Source organism: Condylura cristata, unplaced genomic scaffold, assembly GCF_000260355.1.
Source record: "Condylura cristata isolate star-nosed mole 26May11 unplaced genomic scaffold, ConCri1.0 scaffold00001, whole genome shotgun sequence".
NCBI lineage: Eukaryota > Metazoa > Chordata > Mammalia > Eulipotyphla > Talpidae > Condylura > Condylura cristata.
The window spans coordinates 6786392-6801186 of NW_004567102.1; the positions used below are offsets into that span (position 1 = coordinate 6786392).

A 14795-nucleotide genomic window follows, 5' to 3' on the forward strand; every position below is an offset into this window, starting at 1 on the left:
ATATTAAAGGGACAAGGAAACAGTACTTGCCAATCACTAGGTTATTCTGCACCAGGAAGACCTTAACAAATTTGTTCAATTATCAGCTATTAGCTTTTGACTTTTGATTTCTCTTTTCTTTAAATCTCTCAAAGACTTACATCAAACACACAAAAATGTTCACCTTTCTTCAAATTCTTCAAGTTCTTCAAAGAAAAGTCTCTTAAGTTTTTTTTTAAACTCCCAATGTGCATTTTCCTTCATTTATGAGCTATTTTCTGTCTCCAGACTAATAACTCCTTTGCTGTCTTTCTCATTTTGCACAAACTGCAGGGTTGCTGGCAAGATAGGCTTAGGAGAATTCAAACTAGTTGTTCAATTCTAGTTTGTTCAAGACTTTGAATTCTGGCTCCTTTATCCAGCTGTAGCACCGTGCGATGCTGATATCTAACCAGGGTCTCTACTGGAAATAGATCCTACCCAGCATTGGTTTCTCTCGAGAATTCTATCGGGTGTCTCAAGCTTCTTAAGGCAAGCAAGAGAACACAAGATAGCTCCATTGTTCTTTTTATTTCTTCTTTGTCTTTACCTTTTAAGAGGATGATTTCAGGGACAGAAAGACAATCAAGAGGAAATAATAGTAAATTGCAGATTTTTTTTTGATTTTGAGAAATTTGTAAATAGCAAACATTTCAAAAATTTTCACATCGTTTTTACAATACATAATATTAACTTATTTTCTAAAAAAACTTTTTTTAAAGCTGAGTGATTTGAAAATATAATCTTAATTTTGGTGGTTGCAAAACAAAGATTTTACTTCAACAGTTTCAATGTTGATATAAATTAACCCCATGTTGCATTTTATTTATAGAAGATTAACAAAATAGAGAGAAGATAAAAACATCTGATTCAATAATGAGAAGTGGAATTATGTAAACTGTAAATGTTTTTGCTTACTTTAATAGCGCAGAATTCATTGCTATAAAACCATAATCTTAGACTTTTTTTTCACAGACCAAACCAATTATTGGCTGTTAAATATCTCTAGAATAAACAACAGGACACTTATGCAAAATATGGTTCTTTTTGATAATAATCAGAACTTCTTTGTCTCAAGAAACTTTTATATAAGATGATCTATTATTACTACTACTACTACTATTATTATTATTATTTTATTTACAAATGTAAAGTGTGTTTCTTGAAGAGCTGCAAACTGCATCTAAAAATACCTGTGTAGGATTCTGTCATGTGCATTCTTGGGGCTCACCGCACAATTGAGGGGCAATGGGGGGGTTATAGATCAAACTGTCTATAGTTGGATCCTGCCTCTATTCCTTGCAGAACTGTGACTCTGAGTGTGTTATTTAAACTTTCTGTGCTTCAATTTTACCGTTTATAAAAGGGGGATAGAGAAGGCATCTACTTGTAAAGGTATTGTGAGAACACAATACATTCATTAATTTTTCAGTACTTAGAACATTGTCTGATTCAGAGTATGTACCCACCAATTTTAGTTAATCCTTAATATGAAGTGATTCTTCTAAACACAGTCAGTTGAGTTGCTTACCAATCTGGGGTCAATTTCTTCATTAAGAACAGCCTCATTTTTTATGAGGGCCACTCGTTGTGCAAATCTGCAGGTAGATATTGATTCCTAGGAAGGCAAAATAGCTCCTTTAAACATTGTGACAGAGAAAGATCAAGGTAAAATTTTATTTTTTACAAAAGGATACCACTTAAAGAGTAATAAATATGAAATGCAATTGGGGAAATATTCCCCCAAGTGAGAGTTTTTTTTGCTCTAGAACATTATATTTTATAAAAAATTATTCTTTGGGCCCTCCCTGGTGGCACAGCGGGTTAAAGCACAGCACTGAGAATCTAAAGCCACTTCCGCGTGAGTTCGATCCCCGCCTGCCCCGGGGTGACTACATGGCGCGGCAGACCTCTCCTGACCCGGCTGCTGCTTCCCTCAGCAGTGTACTTTGTCGATCTGCCTGTTCTGCTCCCCGCTCTGTCTCTGGTGAAGCCTCTCACCCTCTGCATCTCTGGCCTGTACCCCAGTTCTGTATGGATAAATCTCATATATATATATATTAAAAAATTATTCTTTGACTCAGTAAAATGACCAATTGTCAAAAATGTGAGCTATCTAAAGATCTTAAGTGGCAACTGGCATGCATTTTTCAACTACTGATTTGTTAAGTGAGAATTACAATTACAGCGATCACAATCATAGCAGGTATCATAATCCAGAAACCTGAAAATCTACAAAATAAATATTTGTAACAGGCCAAAAAAAGGCATCCTCCCATGCAGTTGGGGCTTGACCTTTTTGTGAAAAAACCTGTTACTTTCCCCTCCTCTCTTCTAGAGAAAGTCTAGAACCTAAACATTTAATTAACATTTATGAAACATCAACCAACTCTAATGCAACCTGGGAAAGCCATTAGGTAACAAGCTCCTGTCAATGCAGGGACATGTCTAGGGACACATCTTTAAGATGTCTCCAGGGAAAATCCTAGTAATGGGGAACAAAGGCAAGCAGGTGTCATCAGCCATTCTTTAAACAACCCTATGCCAGGAGAAAGTCAATTCTCAAGAGGGTGAATATCATGCATACAAATAAACCAAAACTGAACTCTGGGGGTACTGACCTCTATAGATTCACTGAAGCCCCACTGAAAAGATGGAAACCCACCCAGAACCCTCAACTCTACCTCACAAACGAGTGATAAAACTGATTCACAGGAAGAAGAAGCAACATACATCAATATTCCTTTTCTCTAAAGAGAGCGTTGCAATCATGGTGGTCATGCAGTTCCCCCCCAGACTGTCTCTCAGGACACTCGTCATCATGGAGTTCCTGTAGGGGATGTGCAAACGGTGTTTTTCTGACAGGGCAATGATCACCTAAGGTAAAATAGAAAAATAATGGCATTGATTTAGAAGAAAATGCACATCTGATAAACAACTACAACTATGATAGAAGGAAATGATAACTAAACACATGGTGACAGCAGCCAAAACTTGCTTAGAATAAATATGTTAACGGTATTTGGTGCACAGATGATGAAGATGGAACGAGGTGACTGCAGCAGAAAACATACCATTGTGAACCCTGTAAGTTTTGGACAGAAGACATAACTTGTACTGAATTGGATACACTATCATTCTGTTTTCAGCCATTGGGAAATTCATCTAAAATTTCAAGAGTACAACATGCTAGTTTTTCAAAATCCTACCAAAATTTTTCATATGGCCCATTTTATAGGTAGAAGAGAAAGAGCAATACATAAGAAATGTGAGAGGCAGTACAGGGTACTAATGGGAACCTCAGGAAGTTGGGAAGATTAGAAGAGTTAAAATGTGCCTATTACGGGCCCTCCCTGATGGTGCAATGGGTAAGGACACAGCACTACAAGCTGGCCACAGTCCCTTCAGTGCAAGTTTGATCCCTGCCCTGGAGGTGACATGGCTGGCAGCCCTGGAGGTGACATGGCTGGCAGACCTCTCCTGACCCACTCGCTGCTCCCCTCAGCAGTGTACTTCATCCATCCTCCTGTTCTGCTCCCCACTCTGTCTCTGGTGAATCCTCTCACTGCCCCCGCACAGCTGGCCTGTACTCTAGTTCTGTATGCATACATAAATAAATCTTAAAAAAATAAAAATAGTGTTTAAAAAATAAAAAAAACATGTGCACTTTACTTGAAGTAGTTAGTCTTACATACACTGCTATCATTGTATGTGAGGTGGGAGGTTACCTTGTCTGATTAGTGTTGTTTGTACTACTCATCATGAGTGTTAAGTAATTACTAGGGACATATTAGCTAGATGGATGGCTAATGGATGTAAGGCTATCATGTAGCTACCAGGAAAAAATCATTCACACATGTGACTCTGGGGGCACATGGCTCTGGCTCCTGAAAATTCAGACTTTTGCCAACACTGTTTAAGTTTTTCCTCCAACCAACTAATTCCCATCATCAAACCTTCTTCTACTACATTGGTTATCAAAACAAGATGGAACATTGTTTCTGGAGACCAATTGTGGCAAAAGCAAGCAACTGTATCCCTGATCTTGCTTTAAATTCATGACCACAGATTTTCCTACAAACTAGAAATCCATGATAGCTCTCAAAATCACTGTTTTACTCTAAATATCTATATCTATCTATTATGCCACACCCCATCACTAAATCCCCTCTCCCCTCTGCCCTTCCCTTTGTCACTGTCCTGTTCCTGTCTAAGTCAACCCTCCATCCCTCTTCTCCTTTCATCAACTTTGCTTTTACAATTAAGCCATCTCTTTTCTGAATCAATCTCTCTCTTTTTTGGATCATTCCCACCCTGCATGTCCATTAACTACTAAACTTAGATGACTCTCATCAAGATCATCAACAACCTGCATTGTGCTAAAAGCACTGACTTGTGAATCTCCTAAGCATTAGACACAGGTACTCATTCTTTCCTTCAGGAAACACTTTACTCACTTGATGAAATCAGAATGCCACACTTTTCTAGTTTTCATCTTTCCCCAAGTACCAGTCAACGACTATTTCCTACTCTTCTTCCAGATTATAAATAGCGGTGTGCCCCAGGCCTGTCCTTGATTCTCTTCTCTTTCTTGCCTATATTCTATCTGTGTAATTTCATCCAATCTCCTGGCATTAAATACACCAATGTTCTACAGTCTCTCCATGTATATCATCAGCCTCAACTTTTTCCTTGCACTGCTACCTCTGTGGCAAGTCTGCCTTTCCACTTAGAAGTCTCTTCTTGATTTTTTATCCTCTATCCCCAAACTAGTTGTTTCCCAGGTGTTATCCATGGTGATTAACCCCACCAGCAATATTTTTGTGGCTCAAAACCAAATAGCTAGGCAACATCTATAATTTCTCCTCACCTCCAGAATCCAATACATTTGCAATTTCTGTTAGATTTACTTATAAAAAACACCCATAATTGGACTACCTCACCCTTGCCTCCTTTGATCACCACTCAGAACAAGCCTTCATTGTTCCTTCTTTGCTTAACTATACAAGGTTTTGAATCAGTCTCTATGCTTCTACTTTTGCTCGCCCAGGATCGACTCTCTACAACAGAATCAGAGGAATCTTTGCAAAATATAAGCTATGGCATATAAATTGCCCTGTTTACAATCTTCTAGCAATTTCTGGATATCCAAAGTATAATCCTTCTACCTATCCGACTTCATCTCCTATCATACGTTCCTTGTCCACTTGCTTTGATGTTGCTTATCCCCAGGAACAAGGAACTTGTTCCTTTCACCTGGAACACTTTACCCCAGATTCCTTCTTTCCCTCATTCAAATTTACGCTCAAATTTTATCTTTAGGGCTTTCCCTGAACACCCTGTCAAAACTAACATACTGATCTCCAGGCTGTTATTCTTTTTTTTCTTCTGGTACTCATCAGTATTTGAAATCCTATTCAATTATTTAGTTCTTAGTTTTCTGCATAGGTGAGAACCCATACAGCGACTTGTCCACACCTTGGGCACTGTTATTTTCACTCTTCTGGAACTCGTTAACCCCTTTTTTTGCACTTTTGATCATTGTTTCATTTTCTATGGAGTGTTCTAAAATTATTAAGGAAAGAAAATTCAAAATGGAATTATTGATCAGAAAATATGGCCTTCAAGAATGCAGAAAATGAAGGTAGCACATCAGAAAAGAAAGACATCGGGACTTGGAGTAAGAATCCAGTTATGGTACTTGTGCAATTTTAGGTAAATCTCTTAAAATTATCAGTCTCATTTTCCTCACCTGTAAAAAGTGGGATTAAAATGCTTGCCTATCTCACAATGATGCTTGACAGATCCATAGAGATCGTTTCTGGGATACTTTTAGTACAACAAAAAAGTACTCCATTCTGTGCAGAGATCTTCAAAGCTATGTCTTGCGATCCTTTTGAAGACATGTTTTAGCTATAAATCCAGTCCCAGGCCATTTCTTTAGAAATGAAGACTCAGCTCCAAAGGAATTTAGGAATATCCTCATAAGTTCAGACTCCTTAGGATAGATTCAAATATCCACTGACCCAAAAATGGCCAGTGTTTGGGAGAGAGGCAGAGATAAGTGATTCTTTGTGGTGATGCTGTAGGCTGTCTACACAGGACAGGAACCGAATGATCTGAGAGGTACAGGGTAATAACCTATTTGTTTGTTTGTTTTTTTAATTGCTTGCTTACTCCCATTTTGGATTTCCTGCTTAAATACAATATGTTCCTGAAGGCATTCTTTAAGCAACAAAGAAGGAAACCTCACATTACCCTTAATAATATTTCCAAATATCTAGAAAGTATGTCTGAAATCAATAATTCAGTTTACTATTTAATGAATTAAAGAAATCTTCTTTTGAAGAGCTCAAATATGCATGGAAAAGTATTTTCTGAAAACTGACAAAGGCTTGGAATGGTGACAACTGTCACTGACACCACTAAATTTTTCTCTTGAACATAACACATTTGGAGGAAGCCAAGTGGAAACTGAAACTGAAAAAAATACCACTCATGTTGGTTAACTGTCTGCAAGTGTCCCCGATACTGATTTCTGTAGAGATGGAGAGCAAACACTCTCTGTTCTCAGTGGTTTCACATTTGATATTTGGGTTGACAGAGACCATGGGTCATACCAGGGTCAGTCGGTGAGGCTTAAGGTTGGAACAAGCACGCATGCCCCCTTCCTTTTCCCCCATGCACTCGATTCTACAGCCAAGAAGTACCCTGTTATTGTGGCTTAAAATGTTTTCTTGAGGAGACTTTTTGGAAAAAGTACTGCATACACAAGAAAAACTCCAAAACCAACAATACTCTGGCAAACAGAAAGTTATTAACTTATGCACACAATAAAGTGTATTCAACTCAGAAAGACTGTATCCCACAAGCAGGAATAAGATCTCACGATTACAGCCAAAGGGCAGTTTCAATTCCGCATGCATTTCTAAAACCAATGCAGGCCAATTACTGTAAGAAAGGTTACTCAACTGTCTGTTTTGTTAGTTCACCTTCATGCTATATATTGAAACTGAGACAATGAGAAGGTAATAATTACTGAAACTTATATGAATACTTAGCTTACTGTATTGTAAGGGTTTGTTCATATGCTTTGTTCTTTTACTGGATAATGTGATGACACAGAGTATTCTTCAATCATATATTTACCCCTGTTACCTAACATTACAGAGCACCCAGTGGACACCCAATCATAATATGTCTAACAAGCGAATGAACGAAGCTAATTAAATTATGTCACATTTCTATTCTTATTGGTGACATAATAAAGTACTATATTAAGAAAATGTGCATATAAAATTTCTTAAATTCTATTGTTTCATTAACAGTATCTGCTTATTTTTTTAATTATTCACATTCTCATTTATACTTTGGTTCTTTCTCTTTCTGTGTGAAATTTGAAAATTCCTTTATTATCCACCTGCTACCTCTGGCAGCTACTCCCAGATTTATTCAGTTCTACATATCCACATCTACCTGTGCAGTTTTTCATATTTATGTTCTTTCCTTTCACACCAATCTTGTCTTTTCCATTTTTTTTTTCTTTTGGCATAACCTACATCAAGAAACTTGTGAATCAGTGTAAATAGTTAACAACAGGAATGATACAGTGGGTGGGTATGCAACAGAAAAATTGCATTCAGAAAAACAGAGGCCAATGTCATGTCCTGTCACTGTAACCTTGGGTCAATCAATCCCACTGGACTGGAGGTCAGGGCTGACAGGCTCCCAGTTCCCACTGCATGACCTGCTATAACCTCTGCCTGGTTCTCTCCTACTCATTCTTCATGTCTCTGCTTAATATCAGACTTGAGAGAACCTTCACTAACTCTCACCTCCTCATCTAAGTCTGAGCCCCTGGTACAAGTTCTCCTCACCCCTGAGACTTCCTCTGTGCAGTTCTTCCCTGGACTCAGCTCTGCGCTTAGTGATTATTTATTACATGGCTTCCTACACTGGGTCATGGTAGCTTTGGGGCAAGGACTGTCTCTCCTTTGTTACCACTTTGCTCTACTGCCCAGTGTAATCCTGGGCATGTTATCATGCCTAACACACTTCTGTGAACAAAATAAACTAGTTATACAGACAATCAATCACAGTCACCAAGACTACTCACAGGGGGCTCATGTTAAAAGAATTTTGAAGGAGAGAATAGTGGGGAGGGGAATAGTTTTCATGACAAGTAGCAGCTTGCAAAGGTTGTGAAGAATGAAGAAAAAGAAAGGATTCAGGGCAGAACATTTCTCTTGAGTGAGTACAATTGGTGGAAATTCTGATTCAACTGATGAATATAATTTAGTAAGAACAGATGTCCATAAAGGAATTTAAAACAGAAAGTGCTACCATGTGAAATAAGAAGGCTATTTCTTTGAAATGAAGCACTTTCAGTATAGTCCATTATGTTTTCATATCAATGTTGTATAAGTGTCCTATTAAGTAAAAAGCTCTGTTAAGTCTAATATAATATGTGTAATACGTGAGCAAGGAGGAGCTCAGGCAAGCTGGATCTCATTGAAAACACTAAAATGATCAAGACACCATGCAGGCCTTAATCTCGGGGCTACATGACTGGGGTCCACTTGGCCAAGGTCTGTATGAACCTCGTTCAGCTGGAGCATCTGTAGTCATCTCTCCATTGTCAGCTGACTTTAACTATTGTTAAAGGGCATTTAACATCAACACATCATCAGTCTCAAAAGAGTTCACTGGTCTTTTAAAAAAGATTTTTCTTTTTGATTGTTTCTCAAATCTGCTAGCCTCTGACATTCATTAATAAATTCTTCTGCCTCCCCCATATACACTGTATTTTTCCACTCCAATATTTGATCATGCTTGCCTTTTTTTTTTTTTTTAAAGAATCTCAAAGTAGTGGCATTTTAACATTCAACTCACAGCACTGACAGAGATGAAAGGAACTTGAGAAATCATCTTATTTGACTCATTTATTTTATAGATGAGAGTTGTTTTAAAGATTTATTTAGCTAAATTCAGATGCTCTTTCTCTGCCCTTGGTGTCAAATTCAGAAATTAAAAATAGGGCACATGCTGGGGTGGACTGTAGCAAACTTGGGGTAAGGGTAGGGAGGGAAAGCTAAGAAAAACAGAACCATTGCATGGTCAGAATTGCCACTAGAGGGGGTCACTTGAAGCTTAAAAGATGTTGATCATTTCTAATTCATGTACTCATAGTTAATCTTGTAACCTGAAAAAAAAATAGACTTTAAGAGGCCATTTATACCCATTATTCAGACGCACCACAGCTTTTTCAATAAAAATAATGAGCTGTAGTGAAAGAAGCATAGGCCTTGCAGCTGAGCAATTCTAGTTTCAAATCCACATCTAACCAATAACTGGTAACCCTGGGAGGACTTCGGGAAGACCTAAATTTTAAAATATCTAAGATGGGGAGAATAAGTAATACCTGCAGTATAGGGTTTATATGAATGGTACATACAAAATGCTAGTAACTACACCGATATTTACAGCAGCGGAGAGACAATAGCGAAGAGGCAGAAACAACTTGAATATCCATTGACAGATAAATGGATAAGCAACAAATGATAGAGTATTATTCAACTTAAAAAGAGAAGTAAATTATGACAGAGAATTTGAAAACATTTTGCCAGGTGAAACAAGCCAGACACAAAAGGACAATTAGTGTATGATCCCACTGACAAGAGAATAGCTGCATTTAAAAACACAGAAAATAGAATAGAGGTTGCCAAGAACTGGGAGTGTAAGAAAATGGGGAGTTATTGCTTAATAGGTACAGAATGTCTGCTCTGGATCATGAAAGAGTTCTAGGAAAGGATAGCATAGATGTACAACATTGTGGAAGAACTTAACACCATTAAATATTATACTTAAAAATGAAAATGGTAAAGTTTGTTTTGTATACTTTACTACAATAAAAGAAGAAAAGAAACACAACAAAACACAAAAAATGTCAGTGGGATGACTGATGCAAAGTGTGTGGGAGACAAAAGGCAGTATAGTTATACCCCGCTTTGCTCACTTTACCTGTTCTAAGTAATGTAGTGACAAGTTGATGTACTTGGCCTCTGTCAGCAGTTGGCCCCCTACTCCAGTCTTTGCAACTCGCTCTGAGCCAGCCAGGTCAACCAAATGAAGTTTGGCATGTCGGACAGTTGCACATCCTGGTTCTTTGCTTGTTAAATGAATAGTAAAAATGCAGTGGGAGCGGGTGGAAGCTTGGTTCATGGGAGTCTGTAAAAAATAAATTTCAAAACAAAAATAATGTAAGCAATGAGAATTTTTGAAGAATGAATGACACAGATTTAAATTCACTTCCGATGATATTTTCCATGAAGCCAACACTGACAAATGGAGCAAGAATACTTGTAGCTAAGATCCTTAAAAATGAGTCTTTCAACACAGTCTTGAAAGACTGTTTAACAGACGTGAATTGACTCAGAAAGTCAGAAAAGGGTTTGAATGAATTATAGGCATGAGTCCTTTTACCAGTGACAACTTTTTTTCATTACATGACCACAATCCTAGATTAGCCTTTGTTAGCCATGATAAATGCTTAATGTAGATGCATGAAGTGAGAACTAGTACTTTGAGAGAATTCATTACACAATGTAAATGCAACCCACAGATAAGGATGCCCAATATCCACCAGCTCCCAACTCTAAAAGGGGTCCCAATCAATGTAACTGACAAGAAAAAGACAAAGGATAATGATAGAAAAAAGGGAAGTTAAAATGTATATGTATATATGTATAGAAAATGTGTTTGGGTTTGTACATGTATGTATGTGTGGGGGAGGGTGGGGGTGAAATGTGGCGATTCACAGATAAAATGCAAGAGCATGTACCAAAAAAAACTTTTAACAACTACAATGTTTAGCAGGGGTGCTGGATCAACATGCAAAATCGATGAAGTTCTAGTAACCCCAAAACATTCAGGAATTATAATGTTATTCACAACAGTAACAAAGAGGATAAGATAAGGGATTAATCTTAGAAAACGTGAAATTTTTAAGGAAAACAAAAACCACATGAAAGGATACAAAAAGAAAATCTGAATTGTGTACTAGATAGTAATATATCACTTCAAGGATGGGAAAAATTAGTATTAACCTATATAATATCTAGATATTCTTCCATATACTCAATGAAAATGCCATACTTTTTGTTTTTGAAATAGAACATGCTGATTCCAAAAATCAGATATAAGAACACATAGAGCATAGCATAGCAATTCTGTGGAGACAGTACAAAGCTGTTCTCTATCAAGGTTTATCATAATGCCATAGGAACATTCGTGGGGTCAGGACAAGGTCAGATAACTAGATCAGCAGATGCTGCTGGGCTCACTTAGGAACTCTGTACAGGATAGAGGGACCATCACACTGTAGCAGAGAGTGGATGGGATGATAACTAAATGGAGCTGGAATAATGGACTATCCATCTTCAAGAAATACATTGGGATTGCTTTCTGATACTACAAACACATATAAATTAGAGAATGAATTAAAAACATATGTGTAAAATAGTATAACTTTAACGCTAATATAAGAAATTTTGGAAGCATATTGTAATGAACCCAAGAGATTAATAGATCTTTTATGAAAAGACATAAAACATAAAAATTAATTGATTTAAAATAGTTGATGAAACATCTGAAATTAGAGAACTTTTTTTGTGGTAAAATTTACCATGAAGTGGGCCCTCCCTGGTGGTGCAACGGGTTAGGACGCAGCACTGCAAGCTAGCCATAGCTGCCTCAGTGCAAGTTCGATCCCCCACCAGGAGGTGACCCACATGACGCGGCAGACCTCTCCTGACCTGTCCACTGCTCCCCCCAGCAGTGTACTTTGTTGATCTGCCTCTTCTGCTCCCTGCTCTGTCTCTGGTGAATCCTCTTGCCACCCCTGCACCTCTGGCTCTACCCATATCTGTGTGCATAAATAAAATTTTCAAAAAAATTTACCATGAAATTATAAAATTGGAAGAAGATATTTGCAATCATATGGCTGACAAAATGTTAACATGTAAACTTAAAGGACACCTCACAAAGCAATATGAAAAAGACAAGTGACTCAGAAAAAAGTGAATAGACTACTCATAAAGAGGAAAATTTTAAAACAATCAAAATGTATTTGAAATAAATTCTCAAACTCACAAATAACTTGGACAAATAAGTAGAGCACTAATGGTAAAATATTTCATTCACACCCATCAGACTGGCAGAATTGTAAATAATAAAGTTTAAGTAAAACTATGGTAGGCAACTATTATATACTGTTGGTAGGAATAGAAATTAAGAATTGATGTGAGAGCAGTTTGACAAAATATGGTAAAGTTGCAGATGCATGTAACCTATGTTAGCCAGCAATAGAACACCTAGGTCTAGAGAGTAGAGAAAATCTGGGTCAGACATACCAGGGTGGGGATAGGGAGGAGAGAGTGAGAGAATGACTGCAACGCTGTTTGGGATAGCAAGAAATTGGTACAAGATGTAAAACCAAAATGAACATATGTCATGGAAAAGATGAATAAACTGATAATTCTTACTATCAAAAAGTTAAAATGAAGTACCTTTTTGATAGATTGACATAGGCAGATTTCTAAAACAATGCTGAGGAGAAATAGCACATGAAAGAATGTCATAAATGCTATGACAGAATTTAGATAATTTAAGAAACAAGGGTGCTATAATTTAGGTCATTAAAAATACAAAAATATGGATTGGAAACATCCATGATGGGGTGGCCTTCGTGAGGGATAGAAGGGGAAAGGCAATAAGGGAACTTCAACTTTATCTGCAATGTCCAATTGCTTTTATTAAAAAAAAAAAAAAAAGTAGGGCCCTCCCTGGTGGTGCAGCGGGTTAAAACACAGCACTAAGAAGCTAAAGCCACTTCAGCATGAGTTCGATTCCTGTCCGCCCCAGAGGTGACCCACATGGCGCGGCAGACCTCTCCTGACTTGCCTGCTGCTCCCCTCAGCAGAGGACTTCGTTGATCTGCCTGTTCTGTTTCCCACTCTGCCTCTGGTGAATCCTCTCACCGCCCCTGCACCTCTGCTCTTTACCCCAGTTCTGTATGCACAATAAATAAATCTTTAAAAAAATGTATTAGAAGCAAATTCTAGTATCTAAAATTATCAAAAAGTATTCCAAATGATTGTTCGCATGAATGAATATGTTCAGAGATACACTTTTGTGAAAACAGAATGTAACTAAAGAATTTCCATATGGATGCCTATATATGCAGATAGGGTAACACACTTGGATGCTAATTCAACCAAAAATTCTGTAAATATAAATTCTTAATATGTATCACCACTGATTTATACCAACTAGCAAATTAGAGATATCAAAATAGCGGTGTTGTTTTGGTGATGATGATGTAGCTAGCAAGTTAAATAGGCTGAAAATTTGCCACTAACTATACCAAAACTAGCCAGTGTGTGATTTTGCAAGCTAAAGTGGATCAGCAAATAACCATGCATGTAAAACCACAAAGTTAAATTTAGAACCTAAGTTGAGGTGTTTTGGAAGTGACTGTAAGTTATTTGCAGAACTTAAACATGGGTTTCATTTCACTGTTATACTTTTTTTGCACAACAATAAACCCTACAGAACCTAACGAAAGTGAAGTGGGCAATCAATACAAACCAATAACATATACCATCCTCAACAGCTGTCTTCAGCTTCTAAATTGATAGACTGACATTTCAGTAAGACGTGGCTCATTAGCAAACATTGAGTGTACCCATTTCAAAGGAAAGTGAGATTTACATCAAATTAATTTGTAATTCCGGAGCCTGCAATTAAAATGCAGTAATATGGTGTAGGAGTCCATGCCTAGCATTTTGTAACTTCTCATAAATATTTTCTGCATGAAGTAGTAGTTGCTGTCCTCTTAGCTAAAATTTTTCTTAAACCTCAGAAAACATTCTTTAGCTGTTTAAATGTGAGTGAATGTGCTGGTGTCTGCTATATATTTATTTAAGGACATCTTCATGTCTCACAGGCATACTCCTACAATTGTCCTTTTAAAGGTAAAATTGTATTAAAACATTTTTGAAACTGCTTAAGAACAGATGGCACCATTTAGGCAGATTCATTCAAATTTAAACACACATTTTAAACAAATGTGCTTTTGGCACTAGAGATTGTGCCTTTGGAAAAATTGTAGTGATGATTAATCATCCACACACAGAAAGCTTTCACATTTCATATCAGTCTGCGTATACAGCTTTGTGCTGGGTAGGACAGAGACTATAAGGAAAATAAGACACAGACCTTGCCCTCAAGGAATCTATAATCTAGTTCAGAAGCTAAAGAGAAAATACGTGAAATAAGAATGAATGATGAGCAAAAGGTAAATGTGAAGAAAGAAAGTGACCTGGTCACCACACTGAGCATCATGATCCTCTAGGAAGTATCTGTGAGTGCTAACCATTCCCTCATTCTGGAAGCTCTCCATTCCCCCTGCTACTGTCTCGTTTCTATGGTCAAACACTTTTCTGATATTTTCTCTCTTACCAAATGCTCTGTGTCCTTTTCACTTATTGGGCACTTTATTCCCTAGGTCCTAAATTATGCATGTCTCATGTTGTGGTCATTATTTATCCTCCAACCTGAGTAATCTTCTACAACTTGTATTTGCACTGGATAGTCATTGAAATGTCATTTAAAATCACACACTAAAAATCTTAGAATTTGGTATGAGATCATCTGGTTTCAAGCTTTGGTTCCTTTGCTCCCTGGTGTTGAAATCTAAAGCAAATTTACATAGAATA

General features: G+C 37.3%; 1 protein-coding gene across 1 annotated transcript in view; it reads right to left on the reverse strand.

The window, feature by feature from the left end:
• The window catches only part of KIF6 (kinesin family member 6), a 378140-nt gene that overhangs the window by 243187 nt on the left and 120158 nt on the right, over window positions 1-14795 (reverse strand). Inside the window, exons 7-9 of the mRNA XM_012720329.1 lie at window positions 10039-10245; window positions 2752-2895; window positions 1550-1636 (exon numbers count right to left, since the gene is read on the reverse strand). Coding sequence (XP_012575783.1) covers window positions 1550-1636; window positions 2752-2895; window positions 10039-10245 — 438 coding nt within the window. The remainder of the gene's footprint in view (window positions 1-1549; window positions 1637-2751; window positions 2896-10038; window positions 10246-14795) is intronic.